Source organism: Aythya marila (genome assembly GCF_965140915.1).
Source record: "Aythya marila genome assembly, chromosome: 1".
NCBI classification, from domain to species: domain Eukaryota; kingdom Metazoa; phylum Chordata; class Aves; order Anseriformes; family Anatidae; genus Aythya; species Aythya marila.
In genome coordinates, this window is record NC_139042.1 from 123,872,477 (window position 1) to 123,888,043 (window position 15,567).

Here is a 15,567-nt window from a genome sequence, read left to right on the forward strand (position 1 = left end):
TCATGACAATTATGTACTTTCTTAAAATTTTGTATTTCCAAAATTCACATTACTGAGAAAAAAAATACACATTGCCAGTGCATATAATGTTCAACATCGTCTCAGCGTAGCCATTCACTTCTGATTTTGCAGAGATCATTGCTGCACATGGCTGTCTGAAAGCCAGTTTCATTTACTTTTAAGTAAAATACGCTTTCTATCTTTTCATATTTTTTCTGAAATACAGAGATCAGGCTGAAATTTGCGTCATGCAATTAGCTCTCTTCACTAGTTAGTGTGAGCAGTTTCTTTCTCCTTTCATTTGCTGCTATATTTTTCATCAAAATGACAAGAAGCCAAGAACCTATTTGTTTACACATACACATTATTCCTTTATTGCTTTTATTTATCCTCCACATGGAATCAGAGGCTAAAGGCATACACAGAAAAAGGACAGTGAGCATAAGTTTTTTCTACTGTCTGTCTCTACCTTATGATTTTTACAATGAAAAGACACCACGAGTTTTTAACCATATTCCTGAATGGTCATCCCTTTGTGTGATACACCCCTTTGGGTATATCATCTAGTTTCCTCCTAGTAAAAAAGTATTTTGTCTCCATTATTTTTATATATTTGTTGGTTATTTGACAGCCAAAAATACAGCAAAATGGAAGGCCTGCAAAACCTCATGCTCAATTATATGAACTTGAAAAGTTAATGACAAATAATCAGACAACAGCAGACAATAGTGTCAGAGCAGTTTAAGGAGCCCAAGAACCAATACAATGGAAGAAGACAAAAATGTCTAATAAATATTTTTCCAGAGTAGTACAAAAAAAAAATAATCTGTAAAATCTTGTAGCACTACCAAGAAGTATTCCACCTTTTATTTTCTAGATCACAGACTGCACATAGAAATAGGATTATTCTCTTAAGCTATACTGTACTTGCCAGAAATACTGGGAAAATAAACTCCTTTGCCTGACTCAGCTTATTCTTGCAACCACCCCACGTCTTTGCAGTCTGACAAATGCATTTTCTCCATGGGTCTTGGGAGCATTGCTACTCCTGCTCTCCAGCACCGTAGAGAAATGCACTGACAGTTCTCCATTGCTTAGCAACAAAGAGATCTGAGAGGAGAGCTTCCCACGCTGCTGCAGCAGTAGTTGGCCATAGGCTCTGCCAGGCAGGCAGCAGCACGCTCTCTTTGGTAGCAGGCAGCTGGCTCAGCGATGTTCTCCTGGGTCTCATGGGTTTATCACTGGTGCTGGTAGCAAAAAGCTGAGATGGGCTGTGCTTTACGCGAGGCAACAGGATGCATGAAACAAGTGGGTAGAAACCAAGTAATCAATTGGCAAGTTAATGAAAAAAATAAGTTTGGCTTACTAACTGTCCCAACTGAATCCTCAAGTTGTTTGCAGTGATATATCTTGCTTGTTAAGACACATTACGCATCAAAGTTTCATTTTTTCCAAACAGATGAACCAGAAGCACATTATATGTCACTCAATATGCCAGACAGAATACCCTTGTAAAAGAGAAAGCATTGTATTTGGTCATGTGTTAGGAGAGAGATAATGGCGCTGCATTGGAACCTTAAGGCTTTACTAGGTAAAACAAAGGCAACAATGCAAACGCAATGTAAATTCATACACCATTTTCTCTTCCTCCTAGAATGCAACATCCCAAAACACAGCTGGCAGATGTTGCAGATTAAATTGACCATTTGCATAGCATGAGATAACAGAACAGGAGAAGCATGAAAGCACAATAGAGGCATGAGAGTTATAGCATGACAGAATACGAAGTAATAGTTTTTTCAAATGTTTGTGCATGAGAACAGGCCTGTCTGTATGCAAGTGTCTACTAACTAAAAATTCCACATAGTTATCCCTATGGAAAGATCTACTGACATCCTTGAAAATATATTTAGATGTGTATCTATCTATGTGTGTGTACATTATCAGATCATCTTCACATAATACAGCTCATCTCTAGACAGAAACTGTCCAAGTGCAAAGTTTAGAAATGCACTTTTAGTACATGGAGATGATTATAATTTTGCAAGTTTGTATCACTACTTTATCAAATACTTTATAATAACATGACAAACCGCACATCTTCATTTTATTCTTAGATAAGATTACTCCAAACCCACAAATTGATTTCAGAGCCCTCATTTCAAAAAGCATCAGGTCAGATGACAAACAGTGATTTCTATTTATGCTGAGGCCAGTGTTCTGAGTTGCTAACGATTATGATCATTTTTCTTTTTTCTTTTTTTTTTTTTTTTCCCTGTTTGGGTTCATTCAGATTCTCATTCAGTTGCTCAGGTTCTCAAACTTTTTTTTTTTTTAATTGAAGACCAATACAAACCCTTCAATATAAAAAGCTCAATTTAAATCCTAACAAGGGGTCTTCAAAGCTTGTGCAACCGTAATTATTTCATGAGATATTGAACAAAAAGGTGCCACAAATACACAATTTAAGTCCCTGAATCATATCTGGCCTGAGTAATTTTAACAGTGTTTCTAAAAAATGTTCACCTATGGGTCACCAAACAAGTGCTGGGTCAAAACACCTTTAAAAAGTTATTGTGATCCCCAAGAATAAACCCAGGCAAGATTACACTACAGCAAGGCAATCTGAAAATACTAGCAACTGATGTGGTTTTAGCTAAGCCTTGAAAACCTTCCAAAGTAAGCTTAGGGTTTGTCGTACTTGCTCATTATCTACATGCATCATTTCCCACCAGTCTTTCAGACTTTTTTTTTTTTTTTTTTCACATCCTTTGTGTTCCAATGAGAACTTGCCCCAGATACCATGTAACCCCACCTCTACAATAACACCATGAGGCTGTCAAATTATTTCAGCAGCTTAAGCTGCCCAAAATTATTTTTTTAAGGTCAGCTGCAAAAAACACTAGCAGACCTGCAAATCAAGTTAACTGAAAAATAACATACCTTCTCTGCTAAGGCAGAAATAAATGACAAATCTATGATTTTTAAAAGCAGGCAGCTTTTACAAATAAGCAGATAATCTGTGTTTCACCAATACAGAACCTATAAAGGTTCGTATCATGTTATCTACGTGTAAGTCTCTTTAGAAGCCCATCAATTGCCAGTTACACTTTTCAAAAGCAGCACCATACTACCAATGCTTTGACTCCACTGCTGAAAAGGCACTATTCAGGATTTTGGCTGACTGACTACACAGTTTGATAGGCAACACTTTCAGAAGACTCTACTTTACATTTTACAGTCATAAGTGTCAGACACCTCAGAAATGCTGTCAAGAGATTCTAGTTGCAGGTCACCTAATGTAACATCAGGAGGCTTTGTTTTAAGAGTCAAACTACTAATTGGGGCAGCCCACAAATGTTCTTGCAGGCATGCTTCAGTGAGGCACTGAGAATATTGCTTTGAAGTTTATCACCTTCTCTTATTTATTTTTTTAATGACTTAGAATTAAGATTTATTAGAGCAGTGAAGGCCACCTCATCTTCCCTTTTCTCACTCAATCCTGAACTCTGCTAGAGCATGTGATGCTGGGAACACTGAAGTTCATCCTGGCATAGGTATCAATACACACTATCTCAGACGGAAAAAGAAGTCCAACAGGGAAGCCTGCGGCCTTATTTACTTTTTATATTGAATTACATTTACCTCATTTGCAAGATTCAATGCAAAAGGATGCTGTGTCAACCAGGCTACCACCTCCTTGCTAAATCTCATAGACATGCTATGAATTGAGATAGAAGTACAACAGGCTCCAGTAATGGCAGAAAACAGTTTGGGTCAAATAATCTTTGGGATTAACAATAAAAGCAGCTTTTGCTGAGCTGCTTTTTATTAAAAATAGAATCAGATTTCAAAAAGAGTTCTGTAATGCTTCTATAAAAGCAAATACCACTGGGAATGGTGTCGTCATTGGTAATAGAGATTGGTAACGTACTAGCAGTAACAATACAGCCTGGATAGTCCTTGGTACGACAGCAACAGATTTTTTTTCCCTTCTCCATCAACCACCCACCAAGTCAACAATAGCTGATGCTATTTTAGATTTGATATATCCTGAGGATATTACAGAAAAGTTTTCCATTGAAATAGCCTTTAGCAGAGCAATCATAACATGATTTGGCTAAAAATTAAATGACACAAAATAGCATCTGGATTTCAAAAGAACCAGCACTTAAAAAAATGACTGGGAAAGTTAGCAGGAACAAGAGAACCACAGACCTAAATGTGGGAGAAGTCTACAATTTCTTTCAGAAAGCAATGTTAAAACTACGAAGAATAACCATTCCAAATGTGAATCAAGTAGAAGGTCCTGAATCCTCATTAGGAGATATAAGAGAAGCAAGCAGAGGTGAAATGAAAAAAATATAGTAAAACGGTAATTCCAAATAATTCTAAAATATTGCATCAGACACATTAAAAATGTTTGCTTGCCATATAAAGAAAAAATAATAATTTCACATGCTGAAATAACATTTTTTTAACAAATTAATCAACAGAATTACACGTTAATTCAACAGTGAAGACTACACAATCATACAGGTGAATGAACACTGAAAATTTTCATAACAACTTCATCAGCTGGAAAAAATATACAGAGAAGCCATGATTTAGAGATGACAGACAACTAGGTAAAAAGCAAATTACATCATGGGATGCCTAAAAAGAGATTTTTTTCTGATAGAAATTCAAAGTATTGCCAATTTACAAGGTAGCAATGAGAAATTGCCTAAGCATACTGCACAGTACTTCGAAAACGTAAGAAACGTCTTTGTCTGTCACAGCGGAAGCCCGTTGCTCTCCGCTCTTCCCTGCAGTCTCACATTATCTCCTTGCACTATGCTCAGTGCTGACTGAAGTTTTAGACTCTTCTATTTCACTCTTCAAACTCCCCGTCCATTCCAGATGCTTTTTTCTCCTGAGCATGCTAAATTGTTCACCTTACCCCCAGACAGCTCCATCTGACCCAATCATTTTCTTTATAAAGGAATATAGAGAAGTAAAACAAATAGCACCTTTCACATCATACTGAAGTGTAACAAAACACGTTCCAGTGCATGAACAAAAGCAATCAATGCCAGACTCCAAGCCATTTGTTTGCAGTAAAAGTGAATAGTCCTTGCTGATGGCAGGGCTGGTATGCAAACTGAAGTTACTCTCCTATGAATTTAAAAAGGCTTCCATGCACTATAAGTTCGTGGTTTTTTTGTTGTTGTTTTTTATTTGTTTAAAGTATTTCAGAAATTTTCTCTTCTTAGAAGATTGCACTCCATTGCTAAGAGCAGGGGAAAAAAGCAGAGTGCCTTGTTCTCCTCCAGTATACATTTTTTTTTTTTTTAAGGTTGACATTCACCATACATGTAAATTTGACAAAAAACAGCTTGAATATAAATAATGTTATAACACAGCTTGTTAATTTGGTAAGATATAAGAATGGTTTCAAGATAATATTTATGGGGAATAATAGCAGGGACAGTCCCCCCAAAAAAATTAAAATCCTTTAAATATTAAAAAGCTTCTGAAACAAGTAATTTGACTCATTGTTTGGAATAAGTTTCCTCTGGAAGGTTTTCCTAATCTGTATTTCTATCATCCATAAGAAACAAATATGAAGTTTAAAGCAGGGTAAATAAAGTAAATACCAATTATAACGAGAACCAACCTCACACAACGTCATTAGCCAATTACATTATAATAAAAGCCAATAAAAATCTTGATCTCAAGCAAACATAATAAATACTAAAATACTTAAGGTATACACTGCATAATCACACTCTGTTGGTGTAAAAAATGGTTAAATGATAAAATTTGTACCTTTCTCAGATACCACAGAATAGATGAGCACAGTGTGAAGCTCTCAAGAGAATTAAAAACAAACAAACAAACAAACAAAAAACCACACCCTACAATCTTAGAAGAGCCCTCTTTTGTGCATTTCAAAATAAATGCATGAACTTCATTGGTCAGTCATCTTAGGTGTTGTGCATTCTGGACCAGTCCAGGCTAATCCTTGTGATGGTTTCACGCTGATGGTTGGAGGAACTCCACCACAGATCTCTCACTCCCTCTCTTCAAAGGAAAAGGGGGAGAAAATACAAAAGAAAAGGGCTCAAGAGTTGAGATAAGGACAGGGAGATCACTCACCAATTACTGTCGCAGGCAAAACGGACTTCAGTGTATGAGAGAGTAATATAGTTTATTGCCCATTACTAAGAGGCTAGAGCAGTAAAAAACTAAAAGCAAATTAAAAACACCCACACACACACTCACACACCCTTGTGTACCTCCTCTACTTGAGCAGTGCAGAGGAACAGCAAATGGGTGCTGCAGTCAGACCCTAACACTTCATCTCTGCCACTTCTTCATGGTCACTCTGTGTCCCTGCTCCAGTGTCAGGTTCCTCCCATGGGATACCATTCTTCCTGAACTGATCTTGCATGGGCTTTCCACAGGCTCCAACAGGGGTATATAACAGAGGTGGCAGCTCCCCCCAGACCCCCTGCTCCTGCGTGGGCTCTTCTCCACGGGCTGCAGCTCCGGCCCAGGCCTGCTCCTGCGGGGGCATTCCATGGGCCGCAGCCTCCTCCAGGCCACATCCACCTGCTCCACCGGGGGCTCCTCCACCCATGGGGGGGCTGCAACGTGGAGATATGCTCCATGTGGGACCCATGGGCTGCAGGGGGACAGCCTGCTCCACCAGGGGCCTCTCCACAGGCCGCAGGGGAACTGCTGCTGCCTGCCTGGAGCACCTCCTGCCCTACTGCTGCACTGTCTTTGGGGTCTGCAGGGCTGGTGCTCACTCCTCACTCTTCCAGCTGCTGTTGAATAGCAGTTTTTTTTCTTGAATCTGCTCTCATAGAGGCACATTCAATGTCACTCATTGGCTCAGCTCTGGCCAGTGGTGGGTCAATTTTGGAGCTGGCTCAAACTGACCCTTACCTAACATGAGGCAACTTCTGGACTCTTCTCACAGAGGCCGCCCCTGCAGATCCCACTACCAAAACCTTGCCATGTAAGCCCATACAAACCTTAATCACTAACTCCAATGTTATATGTTTTGTTACACCAGAAAATGAACCTAGAGAGCCTCCAGGGCTCAGTCCTCAACAGTCACAACTACTTCTTTTATACTGTCAGTCTTACGAAATTGGAGACAGAAAATAGATTTCTTTCCTGGTATGAGCACCAATAAAATACTCGCTATTTTCCAATCACAATTCCACTTATTCTGTCTTAAGGCATATATACCAAAAAAAGCAGTAGTGCTGCAGATTGCTGAGATTTTAAGGAAGAAAAGTCCGTCTTGTTATCTATTCTGATCACACATATGCAGTGCATATTATTCAATTTCTTGATCTTTACCTTCTTCATGTTTCATACTGTTCAAAATGCCATTTGTAACACTTACATTCACACTCCATTGCTCAAATATTCTCCCTTCATCCTTTGAATTTCTTCGAACCTTTTCCTCACCCTTGAATTTCTATATTTTTCAACTTTTCTTTCTTCTATTCAGGTTTCATAATCACGATCACACATCAGATAACATCACTCTTATATATACTTTTTTTTTTTTTTAAAGCTACTTAAAAATTCATCTTGTTACAAGTAGCTTTTCAGCATCTTGCAAACACTTTCTTGTATCATCCTCCAAGAATTAAACTTGAAAATTTAGACAAGAGGTGAGAGTTTTGTTTTTAAGACAAATGTACATTCATTGCATCCCCAAATATCATCACCACACTACCTTATATGTATATATAAGTGTATATGTGTATATATATATATATATATGTGTGTGTGTGTGTGTATATATACACACACATACACAAATCACCAGTGTGCACAGACACGACTTTGCTTTTGCAACAATAAGAACAGGTTACTCCCAAAAATATAGTTTAGTGAAGTTACTCACTAAACCACAACTGAAGTAACTGACAATTCTGTGATCCTCATTTCTACTAAAACAGAATTTACTGGAACACTTGGATAGATGTTCAAGGAGAATAGCATAAACAAACAAACAAACAAAAGAAAACATAGCCTACCAAATATGTTGGTGGAATGTCCTTTCCTGGCAATCGGTTTGAGCTCATTATGTCCCCATCCATATTGCCTATAATTGTCCCAGGCATGCTTCATCATCTAAGAGAGGGAAAAAATAGGAAAAAAATAGGATTCGGTTATGTTGTGAAGCTACTTCATAAAAATATAGTATTTTACTCCTTATTTGAGGCTTCATCTCTCTCACTCGTCCCAGCATACTGATATTGCTACTATTTCTATTTCTATTTATTTAAGAAGTCAGGTTATATATCATGAGTAAGTATTGAAAACAACTTAAGTCTATTCAACTTGTGATAGAAGATGCTCTGCATTAGTTCACTTACTTTTTCTTTGACTTAAATATATACACAGACATTAAGAAATTAGTGAAAAATACTGGCAAATACTCAAGCTGCTAGCCTGAAGAAAACAAACAAATAAACAAATAGCAATATCTGAAACATAAAAGATTTATTTACACTAATTATTTATTATTTACACTGGTGAATCAGAGCATGACTAAACAATGTTGCAAAAGGCATAATACATTTTTTTTTTTGTTAGCAACACCTACTTGACAGAAATATACTGCGGAACAGCCTCTACCATGAGAAATACCAAAAACTTTGTTCATTTTGTTCTTTAGAAAGTATAATGAACAAAGCAGTAGAAAATTCATTCACAGCTTCAGGTTTCTTGTTCCCCCAAACACTCTTTTTAACAGGGATTTATGCTACATAGTAAACTAAAAAAAAATAAAAGTCTTGTTGGACCATGAGTATTAGTTGCACACATCAGCTGCTAAGCAGTGCTCTTATGTATTTGCTAGAACTTTCAAAATTCCTTGTTTGCATACAGCTGAAATTTAGCAGCCACCAAACTGCAAAATTGAAAGTACAGAAATGCAGTTTAATCAAATAAGGTAAGTTACCTAAACAGATCAAAGCAAGTACCATGGAGGAAAGCTGATTCTAAAAACCACTGCCCCAGACACAAGGAAGTTAGAAACAAACCTTTTCTGAACAGGAGTTCTCAATCAACAGCCATGCAGCTGTATCCACAGTGTTATATATAACTTATTTTTCTATCGTGTCTTCAAAATTGATATTAAAATATTGTTAAAATAAACAAAAGCCTCCACAAATGTACAGAACTTAAATCACAATATCCGCAAGTTTGAGAAATGTTCCCTAAGAGGAAAAACTATGCTAATGCAACTTGTAGACCTATACTAACCCTTTAAGAAGCTGATTATATCAGGGCAAGGAAATGCCATGATTTACAGGAATATAGTTTTTCTTATTGTAATTTGAGGGTCACCATGTTCACAGAAAATATGAAGGGACAAGTAGATGTCAGCTAAGAAGTAAGACGGAGTCATTTGCCCTATTAGCACTAGCTCACATAGAAGCAAGACACCAGCTCTCTTTTAGAGGAAGTCAGCATCCAGTAAACCCAAGCATTTTAAACTGTATCCAAGCTGCCTACTGGGATATGCAAACCATGAAGTCCCCGTCTCTCTATAACTATCAAGAGATTCTCGTCCAACCCACACAGCCATAATTCATTTGAACATAAACTAACACATGAGAAGCTTGAAGGGAGTCAGCTCATGCCCAGACAATAACTTGAAACAGAGCAGAGGTGAACATACAGAACATGCTCCTGTGTTAAACTGACATCAACCGAAGCACAGATATCCCTCTCAAGATGGCATTGGTCCCACTCCTACTGTGCACCATGCCAAGACAACCTATATGGTTGTTCTCAGTTTTCACATTATTAAGATTCTGACAAACAATTAGTCTTTTTTTTGTTGTTTTTGGTCATGAACTTGTAAGAAAAAGCATATGCAAATATTACCCTAAAAGGAGAGAGGAGACATTTCATTAATATTGACAGATTCTTCAGTGTTTACTAAGCACTTCACTAATTGATCAATTAATAGCTACTAGAAAATGCAGTAAAATCCTGATCATAGGTAGTGTAGAACTTCTTCTGAGAGCTCTTACTAACATTATCCAGAATCAATCCACAATTTATATACACATATGTATATATATACATAGACATATGTTTACTAAAGATCATACAGTCAAGAACCACAGCTTCATTCATGCTGGAAGGGACTTTGAAATGTCTCCAGTCCAACCCCCTGCTCAAAGCAAGATCAGCTATGAGACTGGGGCTGCTTGATTCTTTATCCAGTCAGGACGGGACAGGACAGTCAGTCTTCCTGAACTGTCCTGCTCAAAACTGAAACAAGACACTCCTAAAAACATTATCTTGTGAAAAAGGAAAAAAAGACCTGAATTTTTAGAAGGCACTACAGGATAGAGCTAAAGAAGCTGAGCTCTTATCTCAGTTTGATAATAGATGGATATCTACATAACAAGGTGATCGTGACATGACAGCTCTAACCAACCTCTTTCCAAAAAAAGGGGAGTTGAGCTTTGAGACCTTGGAATGTATCAATGAAATATTTCATGGTGAAGAATAAATGACCACTAATGTTTTAGCTCTGTAAAAGTTTCAGACAAAGTGTGGACATACAGTAGTATAGAACATACAGTATAATGTTAGTATAGAACATACAGTAGTATAGAACATACAGTAGTATAGAACAAAAATAGGCTAAGCCCAAAACCAAGAGCAATAAATTGTTTCTTCATGGCAGAATGTTAACCATGGAATATTCTACTGTCCCCACTTGCTATGCCTACTGGGGGTCTGAGGAGAAGGTGTAGATTTTGGTACAGATTTTTTGTTTGCAGATTTTTTTTTTTTTAGCTCTGAGGAAACTACAGACATTACAAAGGGCTAAAACAAAATCCACCACTACCTAACATGTTTTTATATCCGTAAGTTCCTAAGATATAATTTTTCCTAAGATAAAATTCAAGAAAGATAGAAATTTGAACGGAATCAGTTTCACCAGATTCATCCATTAATGGAAAAGTAACTTAGGAAAACACTACTGAGACCAAAACCACTGCCAAACACAAGACTAAGGCATAGCTGACTGCATCATCTAAGGTTCTGAGAAAGGAAATCATATCTTGTAGATACTAAGCTACTTTCATAAACATGAACAGGTGTCTTTCCTGTCACCTCTGCCTCTCCCAAACAGGATACAAATCAAATGGTATTATAATTCCCCAAGAATCTTCTTAACGTTTTTACACTAGCAAGTCAAATGATCATTTCCAAATGAATACTGAACATTATTCAGGCACACAATGTGATGCTCTTTTCTACCACTAAATGAGTAAATACTTGATTATATCTGGTTAGCAGATAACTGCACATTACATGTAAGGGAGAAGCCCCATAGCTCCTGTACACAAGTTCTGTAAGGATCATGTACCAAGAGATCTAAAAACAACATAGGATATCTGCTGTTGCCAGAAGTGGTAGCAAGATATACTGTAGATATAACACCTATATAACTGGAAGTAGTTGTGCAGGCAGAAGCTTGTGAGAAGACAGGAGAAGATGTAACCCGCTGCCAGCTAAAACTTTAACAGAGGATGCCACTTTGGCTCATGAAGTATAAGCAATGACCTCTTGATCTGAAAAGCCAGATTATCTCTACAATTATGCCAGAAAGCATTTATGTAATGAAATTTGCAAATACTGAATTATAGTTGCCAGTAGGCAGTTGCAGGTCTTTCCTTAAAAAACTTGTCTTTACAAGAATAGGGAAGTTTCAGACACTGACTGGAACATCAGCACTAACGGTGATAGAAAGAAGGTAAAAATATTTAATAGGAAAAAAAAACACAAAACAAAAACAAAAAATCACCCTTTCAAGAAGCCATTACAGGAGAAACGTAAGCTCAACTATGTGAAAGAAAAAAAAAAATCAACTTGTCCAAGGATGCATTAATAATTCTGTCAAATGAGAAGTGGAAATTTCTATAGCTGAAATTTCCACACCAGAAAACAGTTTGCCAAAGCAAGCCCTTGGATTTGATGGTGTATAATATGAAGATCTTGTCATGTGGCCACCCAAGAATGAATGTTTTTACTGATGGAATTCTCACTGGTTCTATTAACTCCAGATGACAGATCTTACTTTTGACAGGAAAATGATTCATATGGAATAGGTTCACTGAATACCAGTCTTGAAAATGTTTATCATGGGACGCACCCAAAATACAAGTCAGCAAGACAGCATTGCATGTACAGCTTGATGATTCTACCAAAAAACTGGATTTGGACTCTGCTACTATAAAGCCAGAATGGCAAGAAGTGGGATATGTCTCAAATGAAACTGCTTTTGTAGGTACACCATATCTAGATATTTTTACTGACTTTAGAACGCATATGCCTTGTTCATTGGATCTGATCCTCTGCAGTTGCTGAGAAATCAGTATTTTATAACAGCAGAGCGGTAATGTGTCTTAACAAAACCACAGTTTTAACAGTAAAAGGAGGCTACAGTGATGAAAGCGAATTTTGTCAGGAAGTCCCATCACTACAGCAGTGTGTTAAAACAATCTGTATTCTATATTGTTATTTCTAAAAGTCCCTTTCCAATCCCTGAAAAAGGGCAGACACTTCAAATTAGAAAACTAAATCAGAGTCCTAAGAAATAAGCAAATAAAGCCATTTATCAGCAAATTGCAAAGAATGGTTGTACCTAAAAATCTATCTTTTCATTGCCATCCATCAGGAATATACATAACAGACAACAAATAGGCTTTGCTTTCAAAGGAACATATTCTGGTTAAGAGAACGATTTCAAAAGATTATATAAGACACCTCTAACTTCTGTTTTTAAATTAGCAAAGGACTTGCTAGAGAAGCTTATTGCTCAATTGGCAGATTAAAAATTAATAAGCACTTTCCTAGTGTCTGTGGAGATTACTTTCTGGAGGTTCAATTGAGCAATGATCTTTTCATTGTATAGATAGTCTTATGTTTGAAGAAAATTAGAAAAATTATTATTTTACTCTTGTGGGAGCTACAAATTTCCACCTAAACAGAAATTACTTCTGGCATCAGCCTATACCTCTGTCATGCATATCTGAACATTGCTACTGAAAGCATCTGTTTGGAACACGTTCCTGAAGAGCACAGAAAGCTGGGTTTTCTTCATTTAGTGATAAGCATAGTAACAGATCCATTACTAAATTGAAAAAATAACGTTTATTAAATTAATGTAACATGGGAAACTTGTTTGTCCCCATCTAAGGGGACAGTACTTCAAATGGTGAAACCAGAACAGTAGATGTAAATGGCCTAAACTTGGAAAGCTTACAGAAGTGGAATGAGTACTCAAATTTATGTAAGCAATACAAAAACACTTTTTTTTTTTTTTTTAATATGATGAATCCATATTTTTGAAATTGTATCTTCATTGTTTCAAGAGAAAATGGTTGTCACAGGTTTACTCATCCTGTGTCCAGAAAACTAAAACCTCACAGACCACCTTTGTAACAGGACTGCAAAGCAACCACTAGAAAGTAGTTTTTCTTCAGTGTTCTAACTCTTGCCTTTTCAGGCAATCTAATCATCTTCACCAGCTTACTCCTGTACTTCTGACAGTTTTACCATACCCTTTTTTAAAGTGAAAGACTAGAACTACATGAAGCATGCAAGATACAGAAGCACCTTAGTTCATACACAAACAAAAGAACCTTGCCTGTTTTGTTCTCCCTTCCTAAAATACTGAAGGTTTGCTTTTTGTCTGCTATTAAGCACTACAGTGACCTTTCCAAATAACTACTACAGTCACAAGTTCTCATTCTCAAGTGGTAATATGACAAGGTATTAGGTGATTTTTTAAGCGTGAAGTTCTAATTTCTTTCCTTCTCAGTCTCAATATGCATCATTTTCTATTTATCTGAGAAATAAAAGGGGGAGATAAGAATCACTCAGTATCCCTAGATTTTTCTGCGATTCTTCAGTCAGGTCTCAGTTTTCTACTCCAAATCTCCATGTCAGCTAAGTTGATCATAACACTACTGTGGTAGTATTACTCTGCTGGGCAGCTGAACTCTACTACGCCGCTCTCTCACTCCCCCCCTCAAAGGGGAAGGGAGAGAAAAAACGATGGAGAGGGCTCAAGGGTTGAGATAAGAACATGGAGATCACTCAACAATTACCATCATGGGCAAAACAGACTCAGCATAGGAAGATCATCGCAATTTATTGCCCATCACTAGCAGACTAGAACAGTGAGAAAATAAAAACAAACTACAAACTTCCCCCTCTCATCCACCTTCTTCTGCCTCCTCCCTCCAAGTGGCACAGGGGAACAGGGAATGGTGGCTGCAGTCAGTCCTTAACACTTCCGTCTCTGCTGCTCCTTCACAGTCATTTTCTGTATCTGCTCCAACGTGGGGTCCCTCCTGCTGTTGTGCAGCAGGTTTTTTGCCTTTCTTAAATATGCTATCACAGAGGTGTAACCTCTGTGAAGCTTTTTGAAGCTTTTTGACTCAGCAGTTCTGACAATAAGTAGTTTACCTGGGGTTTTACTCACTTCTGTTTGGCTGATTGTAACAGGAAAATGAAGCATTTCCTTGTTTCTTCTATTTTACTTTGCATTTATAAATTTTAAATACTGTGTGTTAGTTCATTGTTGAAAGACAGGTTCTTTTCATAATGAAAGAAGTCTGAAAGAAGTTACTTTTAAAAATGAAGACGTTCTTGAATTTTTAATGTTTCCAATAATTTAAGAGTACTAGAAAATTCTGCAATTGCTGCAACTTGATTTGTTTTTTTGAATACCTTCAAACACTCAAACTTGCATTTTTCATTAGTAGCACATTTTAAGTTACCAGCCAAAGCAAACTATCTAGGATATGCAGCTGAAATACTGCACCAGCTACCCACTGAGAAAAAGTTTTCTCCTCCTCCTCCTGTCGGAGCAGAACGAATACACCAAGATACAAACAGACATAGTCACATACATAAATTAGGCTTTAAACTGGTTAAAATTAGGAATTTTTTGTACAATCACCAGCATGTCAGGACGCAAATCAGTGCGGGGCCATTCCTAACTTGCCTGTACTGGCCAAAGTGCTGATCACACAACTTTCAATCTGATAAAGACATTGAAAATTAGTTTACCAACAGACAATCCTATGTCTTGATGAGGAAGAGTCCATCCTTACTTCACATAGATTTCACTTATTTAGTAAAGATGAACATCATCAAAGAAGTACAGTGAAACTAGTTTGAAGCCAACATAGCTGTTCCCAATATGCTGAATTACACATGAGGATCCAGAATATTTCAAGAGTGTTGAAACAGAACCACTTACTAAAACATATGCACACACATGTAGGGAGTGTTACCTTAATTCCAAAAAAAAAAGTAGGTCACGATACTTATTGCACTTCATTTTTATTATGATCAAAGCCAGAAGCAGTAAGATATAAAATGCAGTGCAAAAAACTTCACAAAATATATACTAAAAAACGCGATGTCCTAACCAAGTAGCAGTCTGAATACGCTGACTGAAAACAAATACACTGTGGTGTCAGCTAAGGAAAGTATGTAAGTTTCAGT

At 37.1% G+C, this 15,567-nt stretch overlaps 1 protein-coding gene across 1 annotated transcript in view; it reads right to left on the minus strand.

The window, feature by feature from the left end:
* MAN1A2 (mannosidase alpha class 1A member 2) overlaps positions 1–15,567 on the minus strand; it is a 135,221-nt gene that overhangs the window by 79,037 nt on the left and 40,617 nt on the right. Inside the window, exon 3 of the mRNA XM_082783363.1 lies at positions 8,049–8,145. Within this exon, the coding sequence (XP_082639489.1) occupies positions 8,049–8,145 (97 nt within the window). The remainder of the gene's footprint in view (positions 1–8,048; positions 8,146–15,567) is intronic.